The sequence below is a fragment of the Apus apus genome, chromosome 6 (assembly GCF_020740795.1).
Source record: "Apus apus isolate bApuApu2 chromosome 6, bApuApu2.pri.cur, whole genome shotgun sequence".
Classification (NCBI taxonomy): domain Eukaryota; kingdom Metazoa; phylum Chordata; class Aves; order Apodiformes; family Apodidae; genus Apus; species Apus apus.
The window spans coordinates 36940830-36962473 of record NC_067287.1 but is presented as its reverse complement, the minus strand read 5'-3'; the positions used below and the strand labels follow the sequence as shown (position 1 = coordinate 36962473).

The 21644-nt window shown below is 43.8% G+C and overlaps 1 protein-coding gene across 1 annotated transcript in view; it reads left to right on the top strand.

Moving 5' to 3' along the window:
- ABCA12 (ATP binding cassette subfamily A member 12) overlaps positions 1-21644 on the top strand; it is a 113862-nt gene that overhangs the window by 63655 nt on the left and 28563 nt on the right. Inside the window, 20 exon segments of the mRNA XM_051624176.1 lie at positions 750-1003; positions 1127-1239; positions 1674-1798; positions 2592-2765; positions 3664-3828; positions 4777-4978; positions 5558-5697; positions 6267-6386; positions 7458-7548; positions 8904-9083; positions 10456-10765; positions 13246-13360; positions 14706-15035; positions 15892-15961; positions 16061-16195; positions 16878-17033; positions 17763-17940; positions 19424-19642; positions 20250-20446; positions 20843-21003. Of these exon segments, the coding sequence (XP_051480136.1) occupies positions 750-1003; positions 1127-1239; positions 1674-1798; positions 2592-2765; positions 3664-3828; positions 4777-4978; positions 5558-5697; positions 6267-6386; positions 7458-7548; positions 8904-9083; positions 10456-10765; positions 13246-13360; positions 14706-15035; positions 15892-15961; positions 16061-16195; positions 16878-17033; positions 17763-17940; positions 19424-19642; positions 20250-20446; positions 20843-21003 (3435 nt within the window).

Below are 21644 nucleotides of genomic sequence, written 5' to 3'. Positions count from 1 at the left end.
TTTGGGTTTGGCAATGCCTCATTTGGATAAAATGCTGCTTACACCATATGTACATGATTGCACCCATGGCAGGCATGCACTTCTTTCTACTTCTCTGTGTGAGAAATAGAATTTAGAAGTCTTTTTTTAAAAGAAGGTAACAGTATGCAATGCTGGTGCTGCTTAATATATCTGCAACAATAATGTGGTGAACCTCAGTGTGACAAGTACTTGTAGGCACAGAACAGGAAAAAGTTCTTGCTGTAAGAGCCTGGTAATGTAAATAGTGATGCTGGACAAGAGGGAAGCCTGTAAGAGCAGAGAGGGCTATAATTTGACACTGGTTGGCAGGTGCTGAAGTCCTGACTTGTAGCCAACTCTGTTCCCTACGATGCAGTAGAGATGATCTGGTGGTATCTGAAGGGCTAAACCTGTTGCACAAGGTAGATTTATTTGGTCTCTGGGAACGTGAACTGGTCAACAGGTAAATTCAAAATGGAGGATTGCTGTGCATGTGTGTTTGGCAGGGGAAATATGTTAAACCTAGCAAGGTTTATTGGATCCTGTGTAGGGTGGTATAGCAGGTCTGTAACAAACTCAGGTAGGAATGGTTGTTATGAGCTGTTTTGAGCCAGCTGAAATATATTAAAATCTTAATCCTAAAGAAAAATGGAAAGGGACAGCTTGACTCTTTAAAACTTGCCTTTTATAATCCTGTCATCTAACTGGTCTCTGTGCATTTGTCTTGCTTTTCAAAATTCCCTTGGAAGATCTCACGCTTCCAGGATCTGACAACACTTCTTTGTGACTATGAGACCTTCAAGTCCATGCAGCATGTTTGCCATCTCCCAAACATTAGCTTTGGAGAACTGTGTGAACAAGGTCCATCTCAGGAGCAGCTCCTCCATGCTATTGAACTGAGCAATCAAGTCGTGACCAATGTACTGAATCACAGAAGAATCTCCCAAGAGCTTCAAAATATACTGATTGGGAATGCCACAAACATCTGGGCACAAGTGAAGTGGTGAGGCTCTCCCTCTGAGTGAGGCTGCTTCAGTGTTCTCTTTATGAAATGATGAAATGCTCCCTGCCTTTTTTTTTTTTTCATATTCCAAATCATGCTGGGGGTTTTGTTTTTCCAATTCAGGTTTCAGGAACAAGTACCAGAAATGGCTGTCTTTCAAGAGATCCCTCAATATATGGCTACTTTGAATTCCATGTTGAACATCACTGAGAATTCAACAGAATCTAGCAAGCAAGGTAGCTTTCTGTATTTGCTTCATAATGTCCATAGACATGACTGGTATCATAATTTCTGCTGGAAATCCTGACTTGTTTACCTGCCAAGAAGTGGGATTAATGAAATAACTATACATCATGTCCTTGGCATCCTTTATCTAGGGTAATTCTAGAGCCTGTTCTACACCACCCTTTTGTTTTCTGTACTGCCCAAAAATCCCTATGTGATGAAAGTCCCAGGTCTTTGTATTTGAGCAATTTTTGCTGTCCCTAAACCTGTCAACTTCAGCCCACAAATCAGAGTGTAGAACCTAGGACATACAGTTGTATTTTTGCAAGTTGTTTTGTTATCCTTAGTGATGTGCCACACTTTCATACTTTACCTCAAGTCCTCTCTGTGTGCCTGAGGTTGCTGTATGTCTGGAGAAAGCTGTGACAAGGATTGTTCTTTACAGAAAAGCTAAGAGATGTGTTTAAAAACGTGGACCAGCTAAGAGAGGATCTCAAAAACACAACAGTAATGTCCACAGCCAGTATTGAGGCTCTTCTGGAAGCACCTCTCCCAGAAAACAGCAGCCAGGTAAGTTTGCTGTCATCCTGGTGGGAGATTTTGTTGCTTTTTGCCATTGAGACAAGAATTTGTGAGTGAATGCAGCCAAGCAGATCACTGCACGTGTGACAGCACAGAGAGAGGCAGACAGCAGAGTGTGTTGTGGATCAGAACAGCCCTCAGAAATGCAGTAAGAGCAGGCACTGATGTCAGTTCAGCCACTGGAGAGCAAAAGCCATATGGTCTCTGTGGCTGTCACCAGTGGCTGGTGCCATGCACTGCCTGGTGAGTGGTTGCTCTGATCCATAGCAAGGGCCTGTTCACTGCAAGAGGCTCATCAGGACTGAGTGGGGTCCTTGGTGGGGCTTTCAGCACTGAGCAGTTGTTGCAGTCCAGGTGGAAAAGCAGACTTCTAGCCACAGTTTGTGAGAGCACTCATGGTGCAGAAATAGCCCCCATAATGAGGGATGGGCCTGCTTTCCTCAGCCTCCTGCATCAGCAGAGCTCCAGATGCTTTTCCCCTTCCCAACCACCTTGTCTGGACTGAGCCCTGAAGAGCATGATCTCCTCCAAACTTCAGGTGCATCAGTCAATGAGAAATGGAAGCCACAAAAGCTTTTCCTGCTGTGCAAGCTGGGCAGTAAAACACTTAGTCCTTTGGATTTGTCCCTTGGAGAGGGAGTAATGGGCAGGCATTTTCTGCTTCTCAGGGTTTGAAATATGGCCTTGTGGAAGGAACAACAGTGAGGCAAGATTAATCCACACATGCTAGAGTGGGCAGTCTATCCCCTAACAAATCCTTTCTTCCTTGGTGCAAACACAGCTCATCTCTCAGCTCCTTCAGCTGGAGTCCTGCAGTGACCCTCCTGCTGACCTGCAGCTGCAAACAGTAGCAGAGGAGTTCTGCCACCTCCCTCACTCAGAGAGGGCTCGGGAGGTGTACGTCCTGGGGGTCACTCTGTTACAACACCTAGACATCTACCACTTCTTATACAAGGTTAGTGCTGGCTTTGGAGAGTGTTTTCTGTAGTCTTTGCTTGCGTGTAGGGGCTGAAAGGTCATAAAACACCCTTGCAGTGGCCAGAAGCTACACTGGTTTGCACAAGGCAAAGATCAGGCTTTGCTGGTGCAGTAATTTTTATTGCACATTCATGCTGTGACAGTGTGGGTGCAAATGAGGATCCCAGCTGGTGTAAACCAGCAAGCTTCATTTAAAGGCACTGGACCTACTCTAAATGCCTCCCTGTTTGCTAGTATTGGTTAGATGCTGTCACAATTCTTGAACTTTCCAAGCTGAGTTTCAGGCTTCCCAAAAAATAAGGCACTGGGCTCAATTTTTTTTTTTATTCCTTGTCAAGGAAAGCCCTGGAAAAAGTCTTGTAAAATATATTCTTTCAATCTAGTTGGTAGTGCCAAGTTACTAAATTATTCATATACCTCTCCACACAACTAAAATACCATTCACAGGGAAGTGAATATTGAATACATACTCAAATATGTTACAGAAGTGATCCTGAGGGGGGACAAAAAGTTATTAAATGAGAATGCCAATGAATTTGGTTAAGATCAAAAGTCACTCATAGTGTTTGACATCCATGTTGTGCAAAATGCCACCTCTTAGAGACTCAAATGACATCCTAGTCAGTGTCTGATGCACATTTCTCAACTGTAGCTACTTGGAAACATGTCCTGTACAGAACATATTGAGAGGGATGGTTCAAAAAAAGCCCTTGAGAATTTAGGGATACAAATCCCATTCATTTCCCATGGGACATCTGCTTCCTAAGCCTCCTAACTGTTTTGAAAATCCCCCAATCTTTGTCACTGAACGAACACAATCTGGGTGTGCACAGGCTCCTGCTGATGGCAATTGATTTCCTTCCTGCCTCTTGTAGATGTTTTTTCCTAAGGAACTTCAGAAACCCGTGGACAAGATGTTAGGCCTCCTGACAAAAATGAAGTATTTCAGACACCAGGTTGAATCTGGGGTTGATCCTTTGCTACAAGCTATTCATTCACTGAAGAAGCTCCGGCAGTCCAGAAATGTGCCACTGACCAAGGTAAGTGTGGTCTGCAGGTGTTTTGGAAGCAAAGCACCACTGGGTGGTGGGAAACTCCAGTTTCCACTGGAGTTTCTTAACCCTAGAAGCCAAAGTTGCATTCAGTTACAGATTCATGATTCTTTGCTAAAGCAGCAGTGTCCTAAGAAGAATCTCTATACATCAAACATGATGTTGCCTTCCTGGGAGAGCCTTGATTTGGAGAAATGGGGGAACATCATGTGCTTGTGACAAGGGGGGACACCAGAAACATCTGTTGGGAGGGAAGGATACAAGGAAAAGAAATGAAGTGGATAAACCACTGGCCTGAAGGAGGGTAGACTTCCAACAAAAGATACCAGTGTACTGGTAGGGGACACTTTATGACAGCAACTGGAGAGTTGCCCACTAAGGCTATCCAAAACCTCATAAGTCAACAGCAAAAATTTACTCTAGCTTTGGTATGTTAGAACATGCTCAAAGCCTCAAGACTGAGTGCAAACCAAGTCCTGTTCTGACAGGTGAAATAACTTCAGGTTGCACTAACTTCATCCAGCACTGGATCCATTCCCAGTCTGACCCACAGTCAATGGCAGGAATAATTTCTGGTAATGGCTTTGCCTGCTCATTGCAGAACCACATCCAGTCATGGGGGCAGGGGATGTGCACATCTGTGTAATCAATTCTGTTGTGTAAACCAGGGTGTGTCTGTGTCACCAGGCATTTCCTACATGTGGCAATTCCCACATTGGATCTCCTATCTGCAAATCAATTTCCCACCTCTGTCACAGCAGAGTTTAACCATAAAAACAGGTCTTCTATGGAAAGTCCCTTTTTTTTTTTTTTGGTAGAGATAAACTTCTCATAAACAAGCAGTGTAAAAATGTTGAGTCCTAGTTCTGTTATTTCTTTTTCATCTCAGAAAGGGATGCTTTCAGTGTATTTATTTGCATTCTTTCCTTTCTGCAGGCATTGTCTAAGCCAAGCAACTTTAAGATAACACATGGTACATTTAAATCCATGTCAAAAGTCCTCTGCAACCAGGAGATCACACCTCTGTTTTTTGAGTCCTTGCTCCCAGGTTTTGGAGACCCTGTAAGCAACAGTTCTTCTGTGGAGGATGTCTATGTCCAAAAGATGATGAGGAAATATGGGATTCCTCATGATTCCAGTAAGTCTGGCTTTTCCTTAAGCCAAAACCATTTCAGAGCCAAACTCCACTGTTTCCAGAGAGATCCAGTGCTGAGCTGTTCCCTCATATGTCTCTGGAGGGCTGTAAGTGCTCATGATTTACACTAAGTGCAGATCTCCACTGCCCTAATTATTGGTGGTTTATTTCCATCAATGTTAGAAGGCAAACAGCCCATGTAGCAGAGCAGTGCTTGGTACTGCACTGTTGCCCATTTGTTGATGATCTGGTCTTAGGGCTTGACAGGTCACTGCTTTTTCTTGATGTGCAGTTTTTCCAACTGTGCTGACATTATTAGCTCCTCTGAGCTCATGAAACTCTGTTTAACCTTCAAGCAGAGAATCTTGGCTTGAACACTGAGACTCCTGTTGTCTTGAGTGCAGCAACAGGAGATCTTGGGGGTGGTCTGCATTTTCCAAGACACATTTTATCAGTCACTGAAGAGGCCCCTGAAGTAATTCACTGGACACAGGAACAAAATGGGCAATGGGAAAAAAATACCCTGGTATCTTATGTCTGGTCTATTCGTGCTCTGTGCAATTTGTTTCTCTTCCCTTTCAGCACCATTTTGCTTATCCTTTTACCTGGACCTGGTCAAGACCCCAACTGGAGCTTTAATTTGGTCTTTTTTGAAACCAATGGTGCTTGGGAAGATCCTTTATACACCAGACACCATAGAAACTCGAGCAATCATGGGAAAGGTATGGATCTGTTTCCAGCACATCAGGATATGCCTTCTCAAAAGGCTTGTCATTTATCTAGCACAGGCTTGTTTCTTTGAGAAGTCTATTTTCTGACTGTTTGGAATATTAGTAACCTTATTTTCCTGCTTGCATTACTGGTCATGTGACTCATCTTCTGTCTTCAAATGAATCTTACCTCCAAAAATTTACTGTTGGTCTAATATTGATAACACATTTTTTAACAGCTTATGAAGTTTCACCTCCATATTTTCAGCCAGTATGAGAGAGGTCTCCTGGGACATATGTCCCAACCAGTACTTGTTTGCAGGCAGGCCAGTGGAAGAAGGAAAGCTGAGATGCAGAATGTTCCCCACATGTCACATGCAAGGCCATGGTTTTCAGTCCTTGCATCCAAATTCAGTGTGTTAAGGAACATTTTTCCAAGCAGTGATAGGGTGTGATGGAAAATGCAAAGAAAACCCAATTTGGTCTCACCTGTTTAAGTAAGGTGTTTGTTTTTTGCAAGCTTTAAGATAATGAATAAATTAATTCTTACATGTTGTGGGTTGTTTTTTTTTTTTTTATAGTCTAATGCAACCCTGGAGCAGATGGCTGATCTAGCCCTGAAGTCCCAGGAGTGGTTGGACAAGTCTCCTGTCATCATGAATTCACTGACTAAGTTAAATGAGACAGTTCCAATGATCAAGGTATGAGATCCTGCCTCCCCTGTTCCCTCATGGGAGGGAATTGGGAGGATGGATTTCTTCACTGAAGTAAACTGGGGTTCCAGGGACCACAGGGACATCTTAGGTCAGCCAGGGAAACCCTTGTAGGCTTTTGTCCTGGTCTTCACAGTTTCTGTGCCTGCCCATTCCTGGAGCAGAAATACTTCTGAGGTCTGCTGGAGGACTAAGATGAGCAGGGAACACTCTTCAGTTTGTAAATTAACTTTCTGCTTGATGGAGTGATCCAGCCAGCCAAGATCAGGCAATAAGTTACTTTTTCAGAAAATGAAACAATATCTACAATAAGCATGGAGCTCTGGGTACACACACAAGAACTGGAAGATGTCTTTGTCCCTTGATCAATGTAAATAAAACTTATGTTGCCCCTCCTAAGCAGCCTAGCCTTGCTTGGTTACAGAAAGCTGTAGGCTGAAATGTTTCACATTCTTGCTTCCTGTTCTCTGCAGTAAAATTTTTCTCCTTTTCTTATGAAACTATGAAAATGAGATCTCTGGAGTCCTGAACCATTACAAGTTCATTTCAGTAGCTGGAATTCATAATCACTTCCATGGCACTGAGAGAAAATCCAGAGTAGAACATGCAAAAGTGAAATGAAATATGCTCTGCTGACTGGACTCACTGGTGGAATAATAAACTAGAAAAATCTGTCTGCTGGTCTCTGGGCTAAGTTCTGGTTGCCTACCCATTGTGATCTGGCTGTACCCACAGGATGTGAAAGAGACAAGTGAAATTTACTGTGCTTTTAGAATAACAAAGATCATCCATGTTTTTTCCATGGGACTCTAGTGCCTGGTGGAGACTCAATAGGCATCCCTTCTTGTCTCCAAGAAACACTAGGCTGGACTCACAGGGCTCTGTATGATGTTCTCATTGCTAACATTTCCCCATCCTGACACACAGTGAAACGTGGGAGGTCAGGAAAGGAGTGGGAGAGGGTTGTACAAATGCTGGTCTGTTGTATTTTAGAAATACAGCAAGAAGCTCAAGAGAAGTCTGGTCAGAATGATGCTTTTCCTCTTTGCTTTTTCATAGAACACCCTGCAGAATCCCTTCGTGCAGGTTTTCATCAAGCTGATGGTGGATTTGGATGCAGCTGAACTGTTGAGTCAAATAAATGAACTGGGTGAGTCGGTTTCCACCTGCTGCCCTCTTACTTGTGCTTCAGGTCTGGGAGCTCCAGAGTCACCAAACTGTAGCCATCCTCTGGTACTGCTCTTCTCTGGCCAGCATCGGGTGCTTTAGTTCAGGGCAACCTCGGGTGTGATTCAAAAACCTTGCAGTCTCTGGGAAAAGACTCTTCGAAAGCAAAGGGCTTGTACCGAGAGGTGTTTCTCGTGAGAGCTGAAGGGATGGATGCTAGGACGGGAATCCCTGCAGCTGAGTGCGGCCACTGGAGGACACTGTTTAGCCATAATTATCACTTCAAATACACTACCTGGGACTCTGCTGGGAAGCGTTTCGGGGAGCTCACTTGCATCACATCGAAGTTCAACTGCAAAGCTTTCCAAAGCAGAAAAGCAAGGGATCAGATAAAAGCACTCAGGTTGACAAAGCCCAAGGAGTCAATGCAAGAGATGCTGGAATTCACTGTTCTCTGGTGGTCTTGCATGGTCCTTCAAGGTCAGAGTTACTGATCTGCACTGTGGGAATCATCAGCTAACAACGGTGGTGGATACACCCCTTGTTAGTGCTCAGCATGACCACCACAGTCACTTCCTTGCTGGTCTTATTGTCCCTACCCCCTTTTTCAACGAATGACCACACATGTCAACATAAATCTGGGTCGTGCCAGCAAAGCCCACCACAAACCAGCAGCAGTTGTAGTCTACTGCAGTCAGAAGGATATTTCCATACTGTTTGTGATGACCCCCTGTGCTATTTCCTGAGTAGCATCTCCTGTCTTTGACTCCCCATAAAATCCTGGTGCCTGCAGCAGCTGCTCCACATCAGCTACACTGCATTATGCAGTCACCTTCTAACCCAGCCAGGAAGCAGCAGCTTCTGTATTAAACTGCATGATCAGGTTTAGCAGAGACATCAGCACAACAGACACGACTTTTGTTTGCTGCTCTTGGATAAAGCACAATCTCCCCTGAGAGAGAGAGAGAGCAGCTCAACAGATGAGCTGATCACATCAAAACCCATAAGATGTGGAGCCACTGGGGAGCATCATCAGGTGCGAGTCCAAAAGCTCAGCAGGTTCAGAGTTGGGATGGCTGTCACATCCCATTGCTGGCATCCTCCCAGAGGCAAACTCATGAACATATTACAAATTATTAACATCAAAATTGGGTCAACAACATGACTTCACTGCCCTGCTGAGTGCAGACATGTATTTTACACTTAACATGATGGAGCTTCTTTGTCCTTCCTGGTGTCATTGTTGGCGTAAAGAGCAGAATGATGTGATGGATTATTTTTTTCTTCCTGTGTGTCATGATGCTACTGGTTTTGTTTGTGTGGCTTGTTTTTCTCCAGATGATATTCGGCTGGAATTGCAGAACAACACTGACATTGTTGACCAGCTCAATACCTTAGCTACCCTTGCTGTCAACGTGTCCTCCTGCATCTCCTTTAATCGCATCCGGGCAGTCAGAAACTTGGAGGAAATGGAAGCACTGGCCAAAGAGCTCTTCCTGAAGAACGAGCTTTTTGCAAGTAGGTGGCAGTCATGTGTCCCCCTGTAAACTGAAGTTAGCCTAGTACAGGGGGGTGGAATCCAGCATAAGAAGTCTGACTTCCCACCAGCAACTGTTGTGGTCACAGCTCCCACCAGGCAGCAATGGCCTCCCAGCCTGGTGTGTGTGGGACCTGCACACTCAGGCCTCCTTGTTGTAGGGTTTTACACCCTCCCTTTTATACCACCTGCTTCTCTCACACCTCTCCTGTCTGTTTAGAAAGCCTTTGGTGAACTGGTGTTCTCTCTGGGTTAATTCTCAGTTTGAACAAAATTTCACTGCCCGTAGGAAATCGTCGTGACAGCTGCCTTCTTTCAGGCTCCCTGGGGAAAAGGTGCTTTAATTGAGAGAGGTATCACAGAATCATAGAATCATTTAGGTTGTAAAAGACCTTCAAGGTCATCAAATCTAAAGATGAAACAGTTCGACTTATCAGAAGGTCATAAAGCTCCTGAGATGTTCCAGACAAACACTGCAGTATTATATTGGGTCTTCTCAGTCACGCTTCTTACGTTTGTGGGAGTGGATTGCAGCTTCAGATCAGAGTGCAGAGAGGGGCAGGGGAGACAGAGAACAGGAACTTCCATGAATTTTAATGATACAAATGTGTCTTCTTTTCTAAAGAATGCCCAGCATCTCCTCAATTAGGATTTACCTCTAAGTCCTGTGACCTGTTTGATTTTTATACCTCATAAATGAGGGGTAAATAGAAACCTTTTCTTTTCTTAGAACTTCAGACCCTGAAAATACTTGTCTGTTCCCAGAAAAGCAGTTTTCTTCCATCTTTGTCCTGCATTCCATCCTATTCTTCATATATGGAATAACTGGGGAAAATATTCTGGAGAGAATAACTTCTGTGGTATTGCCTGTACTCAAACAGATGTTTTAAAGGAAAAGCCCTGCCTGCCAAACAAGATTTCACACATTCCTAACAGGAACTTGCAAAGCTTTTACATTCTTAGATGTCTCAGCTTTGCAGGAATCTGTGTGGGCCCAGAAATACGTGTATAGGTCATGAACAGTTCTCAACACTCTCCAGCATTTTGAGAGCCTTTGGTTTTTCAAGGCTCAGCGGGAAAAGATTTAAAGGCTCTGGGGGTGTATTTCAGACCCAGAATCATTGGTCACATTTGAAAGCATGAGTAGCTGCAGTGATGTGTAGTTTCTACTTCCAGACCCTTGATAAGCAGCCTACCCATCTGAACATGATTTGGGCAGCAAAGAAATGAAATCACCTGACAGATTGTAATGTAGAAAAGACTTAACAAATGAGGAGTTCCCACGTTGTCTGTGCGTTCTGCTCCCGTGGTGTTGGCTCCGAAGGGGAAAGCCTTTTGCCTTTCTTTCCCAAGGTATCATTTTCAAGCTGCCTTCAAGCCCTAGTGGACGTTCAGCTGGTGGGGACTTGGCCCTCCCTCCTGTGCTCAACTACACCATCCGAATGAGCAGCAGGATCACACAAACCACCAACAGAATAAGGGAGCGCATCTGGACCGTGGGCCCACACAACTCCACCTCCCAGAGCCAGATCTACAGCCGAGCCTTTATTTATATCCAGGACAGCATTGAAAGAGCCATTATTGAACTACAGACTGGCAAGAAACCAGAGGAAATAGCTGTTCAAGTCCAGGCCATGCCTTATCCCTGCTACAGTAAGGACATGTAAGTTTGGGTGGCTTTCGTCTTCGTGCTTTTGTGCAAGCTCATCTTGTCTGAGCAGTGGAGTTCACCAGCTTCATGTAGCATGGCAGTGGTTTCATTTTGTGGTGTGTTTTTTTTCAGCAGTCTGAACAAAAGAGGGAATTTTGAAATCTAGTATGAATGGTCTCTGTTTAGTTTTCTAAATCTTGTTTTCAGTGTATGTACCTGGTGATGGTAACTCTAGGTTTTGCAGCAGGTAAAATTTGGTGTCCTTGTTTTACTACACATGCAGGAGCTGAGACTGGGACTGGCAGGACTTGGGTTGGATCCAAGTGCTGGCTTGCCCTGCAGGTGTTTTTATGCAGATAATGCTGCAGAACTTAGGAAAATGTATTTATTGAGCAAAAAAAAAAAAAGAGCTCCTTGGTTTAAGAGCTTGGTTTCTAGAGGCTGCTATCCAGCTGTGGCATTTGTTATTCATTCCAGTGATTCTAGCTCATGTTCAGTGTATAGTGAATAGTTCTCAGCACAGGTGCCTCTCAGATGCTTTAAGAAGGAAAGAGGGAAGATGAAATTGTACCATTCATCTCTGCAAAAATGTTGGAGGACAGAGAAAGCTCATGATGTGCTGAGCTGCCAGTGTTAGCAGCCTGCTCTACAGAGCAGTGCAGTGTGAACTGTGTGTGGACCAGAGTAAGTTCCAAATGGTGAAGCAGAGCAGAAAGTTTTGGATCCTCTTCCTTTCCCCTCATCTTGAGCCAGATCTGCAGTTACTAGAATCTGCTTCTCTGCCAAATGCCATAGAGAGAAGCAAATCCACAGCTGAGGTCCTGCCCCTCTGGCAAGGCAGTTTTGGTCTGTGTTGGAAAGCTGGCAACGTGGCACTTCCTCAGAGTTATTATCCTGAGTGCAGCTGGTGGCCAAACAGAGTGGGAAACACACAGGGAAGGGATTTCAATGTCCAGCAGAAAGCACTGAAGGATGTTCAGCAAAATAGTGTTGGTAGGTTGGATGGTCACTCTGCCCTGGCGTGAGGAACTCCCTTGGACTAAAAGTACAGCCTAGACCTGGGAGCTCTTTCTACTGAAAAGCCTGCAGGTCCTACTGCATGAGGTAAAAGATTATCTAGGAGCCACAGCAGACCCTGTCCCTGAAGAGACCCATCATGTCTTCTCAATGCACCACCCTGCAGAGTGCCTGCAAGTACCCAGGCAGCAAACATTCCAACCAAGTGTCAACCTCTTGCAGCAAATATGTGGATTATTGCTGTGAGATAGTTCTGTACAGTGAATAACTGCCTGCTGGAAGCACTTAGTACAGGGTTCTCTGCTCCTTTGCTGATTTTGGGCTGCTGAGAACATTGCTTGCCTTCAGGTTTCCCTGCCCACCCCAGGTTCAGAGGGACATGAGTTTGCTCAATTATTGAAATACCTAATGGCTTTGGATTTACATGGAGAAGTCATGATGAAAATGCCAGTTTATCAATTGTTATCATATCCTGTAGGCAAATGGAGGGAATTTATATATCAGTACACAGGTGGTGTTGGGAAATGCTGAATTTTTAATAGCCAAAAAAAACCCAAACCCCACTCCAAGGATCTAGTAGAGCTACTGAAGTGCCTTTTCCTTCTTCATATTATAGCTTCAATTGCATAGAAACATTTCCTGGAAATGCTGGTGTGGGGGAAACTTTCAGCTTTACATGTAAGAAAAAAATAAAAACAAATGTAGTATTATTTTCTTTTTGCTCCTGTACATTAAATTTTTCCCAGGAATAACCCTGATTATGTATTTTTAAGCCAGGTTTAGAAATTAGGGAAGAAAGCAATAAGGAAACAAGGAAGAAAGTAGACACAGTGAAGTGAATTTGCTGCTATAAAAATGTACTTTTCAAAAGGAGAAAGGACATGGTTGTGTTTTCTCTGCACACATCTGGGATAGGAGGAAAGTTATAACTTAAGTGAGGAGCCAAGAACTGGGAAGCCCATGGTGAAGACCTGGGGCTGCAATACCTGTCCTATAGGATAATAGGGCTCTGAGGGGAAGCACTTCCACCCAAACTCTAGCACTAAGAAATATTAATTGTAACAACATTTGGCCATTATATATATATCTCAACAGAATAGGGCATTATGGCTGGCTCTTGATGCCTCAGAAAGGGATTAACCCCATCTGAGAACCACTGCCCATGGTGGTTCCTGCTAGCAGTGCTGCTGAGCAAAACTTCCAAAATGCATCTAGAAATCCCTCTGATTTTTAAAAAAGAAAAAAAGAAATACATATTTTTAACAGTCAAAGTTTCATGAATGGAAAGGCCAATGCAATGGCAAAATAGCCTTATTTTGATTTTTTTTTTGTAATTGTGAATTGTACTCCACGTTTTGAAGTATAAACATGTCTTTTCCTGTGCTAAAGCATTATTCTGAAAAATATATTCTCTATGAAGCCTTAATGCCCAGAACATTTTGTATTCAGCTAAAGCCTCCATTTGCCTTTTACAGGTTCTTAACCAGTGTGACCTACTCTCTTCCATTTGCTCTGATGGCTGCCTGGGTGCTGTTCATAGCTGATTTTGTTAAAACACTTGTTCAAGAGAAAGATCTGAGGCTCTATGAGGTATGGTGAAACTTTCTGGGGCATGCAAAATTAGAAACAGATTTTTCTCATTAGTGGGTAAGTGTGTCTCGTGTGCAATATTAAATAGAGCAAAACAAGCATTTAGGAAAATAATATTCCAAATACCTATTGTCTGACCTGCAGGGTTTGAATTCTGACATTGTAACCATGCTGAAAACCAGAGAAAGGCAGAGCATTTGCCCTTCAAGTGGTGAGAATATTGCTTTGCAGCTCTGAACACTGCAAATACATGGACCTCAGAGAGTTACAAGTTTTCTGAGGATCTAAAGCTCTCCAGAAATTTGCTTTGAGTCATACCTACTGGAGATAAAGGCATGAAAAGTCACTTGTTTCCTATCCTTGAAGTTATTAATATTTCAGCAGGTGCTACATGTTACATCAGCTCCTCTGAAAAGAAGTTCTTTATTCAGGTTGCCTATCAGAAAAGAAATGGCATTGAGGACACAGGGAATTTATTACACTCACTCAGGTTTCCAGTGTGAGCAGAGTCAACAGAGATGAGCAGCAAAGAACTTTTTGTACAACTAAGCTCCAGCAAGCAACAAAAGCTCAAGCAGATTTGGTTTTTTATCTGGTGCCATGGAAACAAATGCTGATTCACAAAAAAAAAAAAAGGGAGGACTCTGTGTGTGAACTGTGATGAGACTGAAAATGAGTGGCTAGCTGACAGGCCACTGCCCTAGTTTAGAAACCCCAGTGTCACTGTCTCCAAGAACAGGGTGTCAGTAATCTTTTTAGGCAAATAGTCATCTAAAACAAGGCACTAACACATGAATTTCTTTTGGATTTAGCAATACAAACACAGAGTTTTATACAAGTCTTGAGGACTTGATCATCAGCTAACAAAGATTAATATTGTTTCCTTATATCCACTGTGAATTTAACTATTGTTTGTTGCCTTTTGGGGGGTATGAGAAATGGTTTGTTTTCAAGGATTCTTAAATGTTTTGACACTCAAGCCACTGGGTCAATTAACATCATCTTAAAAAAAACCAAAATAACCAAAATGCTTTAGAAAAGTTACAGATACAAGGCTGGAAGTTGCTTTGCAGCTTGTGGGTAGTGATGCTTCATACTTTGCAGATCCTGTCTGTGCTGTTCTGTTGCAAAGGGCTGCTTTGCAAACTGAGGGGTTTCCAGGAATGTGAGGGCATGGTTTCTCCCTGGTTATCAGCATGCCAGAAGATGAAAGAGTATGATTTGGTTGTTTGCCCTGTCCAGAGACTGAAAAAAAAAAAAAGAACCAGTTCAATATCAGCAGGAAGATCTCTTAATAAACAGTTGCTATTTTTGATTCTTTTTTTTTTCCCCTTTCTCTTTGTAGTACATGAAAATGATGGGTGTTAATGCCAGCAGCCATTTCATTGCCTGGTTCATAGAGTGTGCCATCTTCCTGCTCATCACTGTCACCTTCCTCATCCTCGTTCTAAAAGTGGGTGACATCCTTCCCAAAACAAACACAGTGCTCCTGTTCCTGTACCTGATGGACTACAGCCTGTCCATCATAGCCATGAGCTACTTCATCAGTGTTTTCTTCAACAACACCAACATTGCAGCCTTGGTGGGCAGTCTCGTGTACATCCTCACCTTCTTCCCCTTCATTGTGTTGCTTGTCATTGAGAACCATTTGAGCTTCTCTGTGAAAAGCCTGCTGGTAAGTTTTGGTTTTCAGCTCCAGGGGCCATGTGTGTGGGAGCAGACACTCACCTGCAACAAACTTTAGCTCTTATTAGTGGCACAAGTATAAGGGAGTTGGGTGCCTTTCTAGGTTCCTTCAGTGGGTGTCGTGTGACGTGTCGGGTTGGCCATGGCTTGTGTGAGGGAGACCTGGAGTCAGTTGTGTCCCATGACTGAAAGCAATATTTGGGAAATTTTAGTGAGTTCCCACCTGCCAGCAGAATGATGGACTACCTGCTTTGCCCTTTTGAATTGCAAAAACACCAAGGCTGTCTCAGTAAGGAGTGCAGGTAGCAGGGCAGTGAAGGAGGGCTGGCTCTGCTCATTCCTGGCTCTTCTTATCCTTTATTTTCATGTGTCTCCTGCTTCTAGCCATGGAAGTAGATGTAAAGCCTTGTTCCTTACCAAGGACAGAAATAAGTAAGCATTAGGTTCCAGAAGCCAGTCTTGTTTTCTTTGAGTCACCAAATGCAGGAAATGACATTTGTTAATGTAAGTGATAAAACTGTTAACCAAATGGCAGGTAATTTGGCAGTTCACGTGGCTGTATTTCACCAGGCTAAAACAAAGCCCTGTATGAGGGTGTAGGCTGGGTTCTGGGTGTGGAAGCAAAAGGAAGGCAGGCTCTAAGGAGACTTTATAGCCCATCACCAGAAGTACCACCCATCATAAGCCTGCTCCAGTGCTCTTGGTGACTGTTGAGGAAAAAACAAAACACAACACTCATTTTTCTGGTTACTGAACCAAGCCAATGAGGTACTTGGTTGGTTGACTGACTTGATTTCTCTGAGACTTATTCATAACTCCTTTGTTTAATTCTGTTCATTCCACAGAGTCTGTTGTCTCCAACTGCATTCAGTTATGCAAGTCAGTACATTGCTCGGTATGAGGCACAGGGCATAGGTATGTTCACTGCAGTCAAAACTAGGCTTTGAGCTCCTCTTTGTGACATTTCACTAACTAATGCTGATTCTGTTTGTATTTCTAAATTCTTTTCTGCAGGTTTGCAGTGGGACAACATGTATAAGTCCCCAATGATTGGAGACAACACTTCCTTTGGCTGGATGTGCTGGCTCATTCTGATAGACTCTTTCATTTACTTCATCCTAGGATGGTATATAAGGAATGTGTTCCCAGGTAAGAACATGAAGCATCGAGGCTGCTGCTGTATCACTCTTTTGGAAAACAGTGAATTCAGCAGTGGCTGATGCCATGGTTCAGGCAGGAAGAGTCTGCACACTCAAGATACCTCTTTTCTAGATCAAAGGAAGCATGACTTAGTGGATGTCTGACAGGACTGATGAAACTGAGACAGAGCAGAGCAAGGGAGAGTTAGGGTTCTTCTGCTTATCACATGGGTAGGTAGGTCTCCTTGAGGAGAGTCTCCAAAGTGTGTTTGCAGTCTGGAGGGGGGCTGAAAATGACACCAGACCATCTTAGCCTGTGTTTGCCAGTTGAGTGATTTTGTGTGGTGTTACTTATATAATTTGATTTAAAAAAAACTAATTCCTGCCTTGGGCAAGATCCAGTTTATTTGCCTTCTGCTTTTCTTCCCCACCTAATGAAGCAGTTCACTAGCATAAGGAAATCTACCCAGTGGAAAATGTAAAGTACTCCTGCTCTCCAGCTATGAAGTCAGTCAGAATAACAAACTAGTGAATGCTTCCTATTGTCTCAATCAGGCAAATTCTCTACCAGGTATCACTAGTACATGAGCAGAGATCTCTGTGGGGTTTATTTTTGCTATTTTGAATGCACCCCAATAGTGATTCTTCCTGGGAAACAAGAGACCTAAATAAGGCTCCTCTTTTCCTTGCAGGTAGATATGGCATGGCTGCTCCCTGGTACTTCCCATTGCTTCCATCTTACTGGGTTGAATACAACAGTTACCTCCCTCTCTGGAAGGGGAAATGCGGAGGCCTTCTCTTCACCAAGCTGATGATAAAGAAAGATGTCACCCTCAACAACAAGATATGTATGTGAATGCTAGATGGGGTAGTGATACTAACTCATATTTTCAGATAAATGATGCCCAGTGTGTAAAGGGGCACCACGCTCAGAAAGAACATTTCTGTATTGATCCTTATTTTGTAGCACAGGAGAAATTAGAAGCTGTTACCATGAATGGAGCTTTGGGTTTTAAATCGTACTCATTGTTCTTATTTGATGTGGAAATCCAGTACTGATATTCACACATTTGTGTGTGGTGGGGCAGCCACCTCAGATGCATATATCCCACTCTGCAATGCTCTGTGTAGAAATACCTCTTTGTGCAAGCAAAGAGAGGTTCCCCCTTGGAAAAAAGGGGTGTGTGGCTCTGTGTTTAGCCTGTAGAATCCTGTGGGATCACACACAAAAGCTTGCTGTTCCTACCTAACTGAAAATAACTCAGCAGTTTTTGCTCTCATTTCCTGTGCTTGCTCAGTGTAAATTAAGTTGGTTGTTCTGAAACATCTAAATATGAGACCTTTTCAAAAGTGATTAATGCTTCTGCAGAAACTGCAGAAATAAAAAGGAGAAATCCCAGGGAGCTCAACAATTATACAGATCCCATGAAATATTCTCTACATTCCTTGCTGAAAGGCACCTCCTTTTCCTGTATGTTGTGTTTAAAAGCCCTGCTTCTCTCTGAGGTGAAAAAGGCAGCACCAATCCCTGCTGCAGTGCAGTAACTGTCCTCTGACCCTTCCTTTTGGTGTCCAAGGTGCCCCCCCTCCTCACCTGGAACCAGAGCCCACCGATCTCGCCTTGGGAGTCTCCCTCTGTGGCATAACAAAGGTTTATGGATCCAAAGCTGCAGTGGAAAACCTCAGCCTCAACTTCTATGAAGGGAATATCACTTCCCTTCTGGGACACAACGGAGCTGGGAAAACGACAACCATGTGTGTATCCTTTAAAGCTGCTTCTTTTTATACATATCCTGTGGGGCATGACGGGGTGAACAGGAGAGCAAGTGGTGCTGTGCAGTGCTGGGAGACTGAATAAGATGCTTTATTAAGCCCAATCTCTCTTGTAGTTTTATCCTGCTCACAAATGACCTCAGCAGTCCCTTCATCTAGCAGAATTAAAGGGATTTTCTGCTTTTTTGTCCAGTAGGGTACCTGTAATGCACAGCAGCTCTTCTAGCATTTTGTTCCCTGACACTTTGGTGGCTGGGGTTAGGTTGTCCTGAAAGCTGTGGGTAGCTCATGCACACACCAAAGCTGAAGTGATATTAGCATGAAAGCTGAATGGGGTCAACTTAAAGTCATGTCTTGGCTGGGCTGGAATGGCAGTGGGTTCATACACTGGCATTTCGGCCCTTCCAGCCTTGCCACTTATAAATTATTCTTTGAGTTGTTAGATAACAGCACTAAAACAGACCTGTAGAATTTGATTTCTCCACTGATATATACGTGCCTCACTCTGAAAGCAACATTAAGCTGATAAATAGAAGCCTCAGAAGAGCCAAAAACAATAAGACAGATGTGTGCTTCATCTCTGCTTATTATCAATTCATCTCAAATCCTCTTTGCAAAGTGTAGACAAAGGTGATATACAGAGAAGTAAAATGGCTTCTTGAAACTTAGTGCAGGCTTCAACTCCTGTGTAAGGTCACAGGTTGCTTCTTTTAATGATAGTTAAAAGTCCCAGGAGAGAAAGCAGCTCTGGGAAGGTGAAGGGCAGTCTGAGATGTCCCTTCTCCCTTTAGTCCCTGTAGGAGTGCACCAAAAATTACCTATATTGTGCAAGTAGTTATTCTGAGCAGAGGGTGTTTTACTCAGGTCTGTTAGGTATTGCTAGGTAGGAAATTGTTTGCTTGAACTAGATGAGAGTGCTGCCTACTCCAAGGTGTCTTGTCTGGAAGTCCTTTCCCAGTTCTTGTTAGCAGTGGCAGTGAGATCAGAATTCCATGCTCTGATGTGGTTAATGAGATGAAAATGTGGTTTTCAGTCTCTGTTGTGGTCAGCAACACGAGGCTGCCTGGGTACTGCAGACAAGCTTCAGGAATGAAGAGTAACTGCATGATATGAATTCCCAGTGATTAGGCTGGAAGGGAAGGGCATTCATGAGTATTGATGTATGGGATATGCAGGGGGCTGCCTTAGGGAGGGGAAGGCTGAAGGAGAGAAAAGTACGCATGAAAAGTAGCCCAAGTTCAGTGCTTGGCACTTGCCCTTGCACTCCTGCAGAGGGGGAGGAGGGTGTCCTTGGGTGGTAATTGACCACTGCTCTGCCAAAGCATGGGCAGACAGCAGAAGCAGCAGTGTCTCTGGCTGGCTTTCTGACTTTGAAAGTGATGTCTACAAGACCACGTGAAAAAAAAAATTACTGATGGCTTTCTCCTTTTTCTAACTTCATTTTCTCTTTACTTTTCCCTTCCAGATCTATTTTGACTGGCTTGTTCCCTACATCATCAGGTACTATCTTTGTGTATGGCAAAGACATCAGGACTGACCAAGAAGTTATCAGGAAGAGCATGGGGGTGTGTATGCAGCACAACGTGCTCTTTAACTACCTGACCACAAAGGAACACCTGCTGCTCTATGGCTACATCAAAGTTCCTCACTGGAGTAACCAGGAGCTCTACCAAGAAGTGAAGAGGTACAAAACCAGCAGGGTTGGAGAAGGGAGAAGAGGGGCTGTCATTGCAAAGCTCAAGTGGATGGTTCTGAGGACTGTTGCAAACCCTGCCTATGGTTCAAAGAAAGCCCTGGTCTGAGTAGAGGAAAATACTGAGTGGCTGTAAGAAACCAACATCTCTTCTCCAGGGTGTTTACAAGCTTCTGTGGCAATTCTTTGGAGTTGAATTTACAGGCCGAAGGGTCTAGTCCTTGCTACTTTGCAGTCTTCCCCAGAAAGAGATTTAATCAACCAGTCAGAAGGCTGATGCTGGCTTTATTGTTTCTGTAGAGAAGTGAAGCAGCCACGGTGTCCCAGGGAGTCTGAGTTTTGGTGTTCTCAGTTGATGAGGTTGAGTCTTTAACCTTGTCGGATGGAAACTTTGAAAACATCCTAAAAAAATGTTTTAAATTAAAATGGCAGTGACTGAGCTACAGGGTGAATCATTTCCCTGCAGTGTCACCACTCAATAGAGCAGCCTATCCTTGAGCAGTTTTTCATTTGCATGTATGGGGGTGTTTTTGGGGTATTTTCAGATTCCCTGGCCTGAAGTTCAGCCTTTGGGGGTTGTTTTTGCTTTGTTTTCAAGGACTTTGAAGGAGACTGGACTGTACAGCCATCGTCACAAGCTGGCTGGCTCCCTGTCTGGGGGGATGAAGAGGAAGTTGTCTATAGCTATTGCTCTCCTGGGTGGGTCAAAGGTGGTGATCCTAGATGAACCAACCACAGGAGTGGATCCGTGCTCTAGAAGAAGTATTTGGGAAATTATCTCCAAGAATAAAAAAGGTACTGTGTGATGAGACAAGTTGCTGCCTGGTGGCAAAGCGCTTCGTGTCACTTTTGAGAATATGACATCAGTGGCTTTCAGCTGTGGAGGCCACAGAGAATGAATTGGGGGAGACTGTGATTTTTGTAGGCCCCTCTGGCTGCCTCCTGGTGGTTGTTTTTGTAAATTCAGGATGTTCTTTGAAAAGCAACCTCACCATAATACCCTGTTCGTAGTACAGTAACTCTCAGCTTCTTCTGAATGTTGCTTTTCATCCAATTTCGCTAATCATTCCAAAAAAAGCACAGTCAGTTTTCACCTGATACTCTGTCCCCTCATTCAGGTGTAGCTTTCACCCCTCTCATGTAACCGTGTGTTTGTTCCATGGTGGCTGACATCAGCTTTGTGTTCTCCAGGCAGAACCATCATTCTCTCCACACATCACTTGGATGAAGCAGAAGTTCTGAGCGATCGAATCGCCTTCCTAGAGCATGGAGGGCTCAAATGTTGTGGTTCACCATTCTACCTCAAGGAAACCTTTGGTGATGGGTACCACCTGACACTCACCAAAAAAAAGGTTTGTGGCTGAGTTGGTCCTAAATTTTCAGCATCTTGGGTGGGGAACTGTGTCAGTCATATGACTGGAAGGAAGGAGGCAAGTCACAGCGTCCCACACAAGTCAAACATGCTGCAGAAGGTTCATCTCAGGCTTAGATGTCTGCAATGGAAAGGCTGTTCCAGTATAATGTCTTCAGCTTTCATGGAATAACTTCTTTATGTGGCCACTTTATGCTTGGGATGTGTTTTGAATTGAAACCTTAGGGTTTAGCCACATGGGTTCAAGAAAGTGGGACGTGTTTTGGATTGAAACCTCAGGGTTTGGCCACATGGGTTCAAGAAAGTGGGACGTGTTTTGGATTGAAACCTTAGGGCTTGGCCACATGGGTTCAAGAACGTGCTGGGCTGTTTCCTTGGGCTGTCAATCAGACCTTTTTTTCAGATGCCTCAACCAGAGATGCCAAGGTTACAGTGCAGTCTACTCTCTGGCTTACTCTTCCTGTCCCAGGCCAGAATTCACATTGTTTTTACAAATAAGTTCCCTTCAGAAAGACAACTTGTATGGAGAGTTCCCCAAAACACCAGAAGCTTAGCTTCAGCCCCTCTACACAAAGCCTTGCAGCTCTAATAAACAAGAGAGAGGTCTGAAGTTGGGTCTCT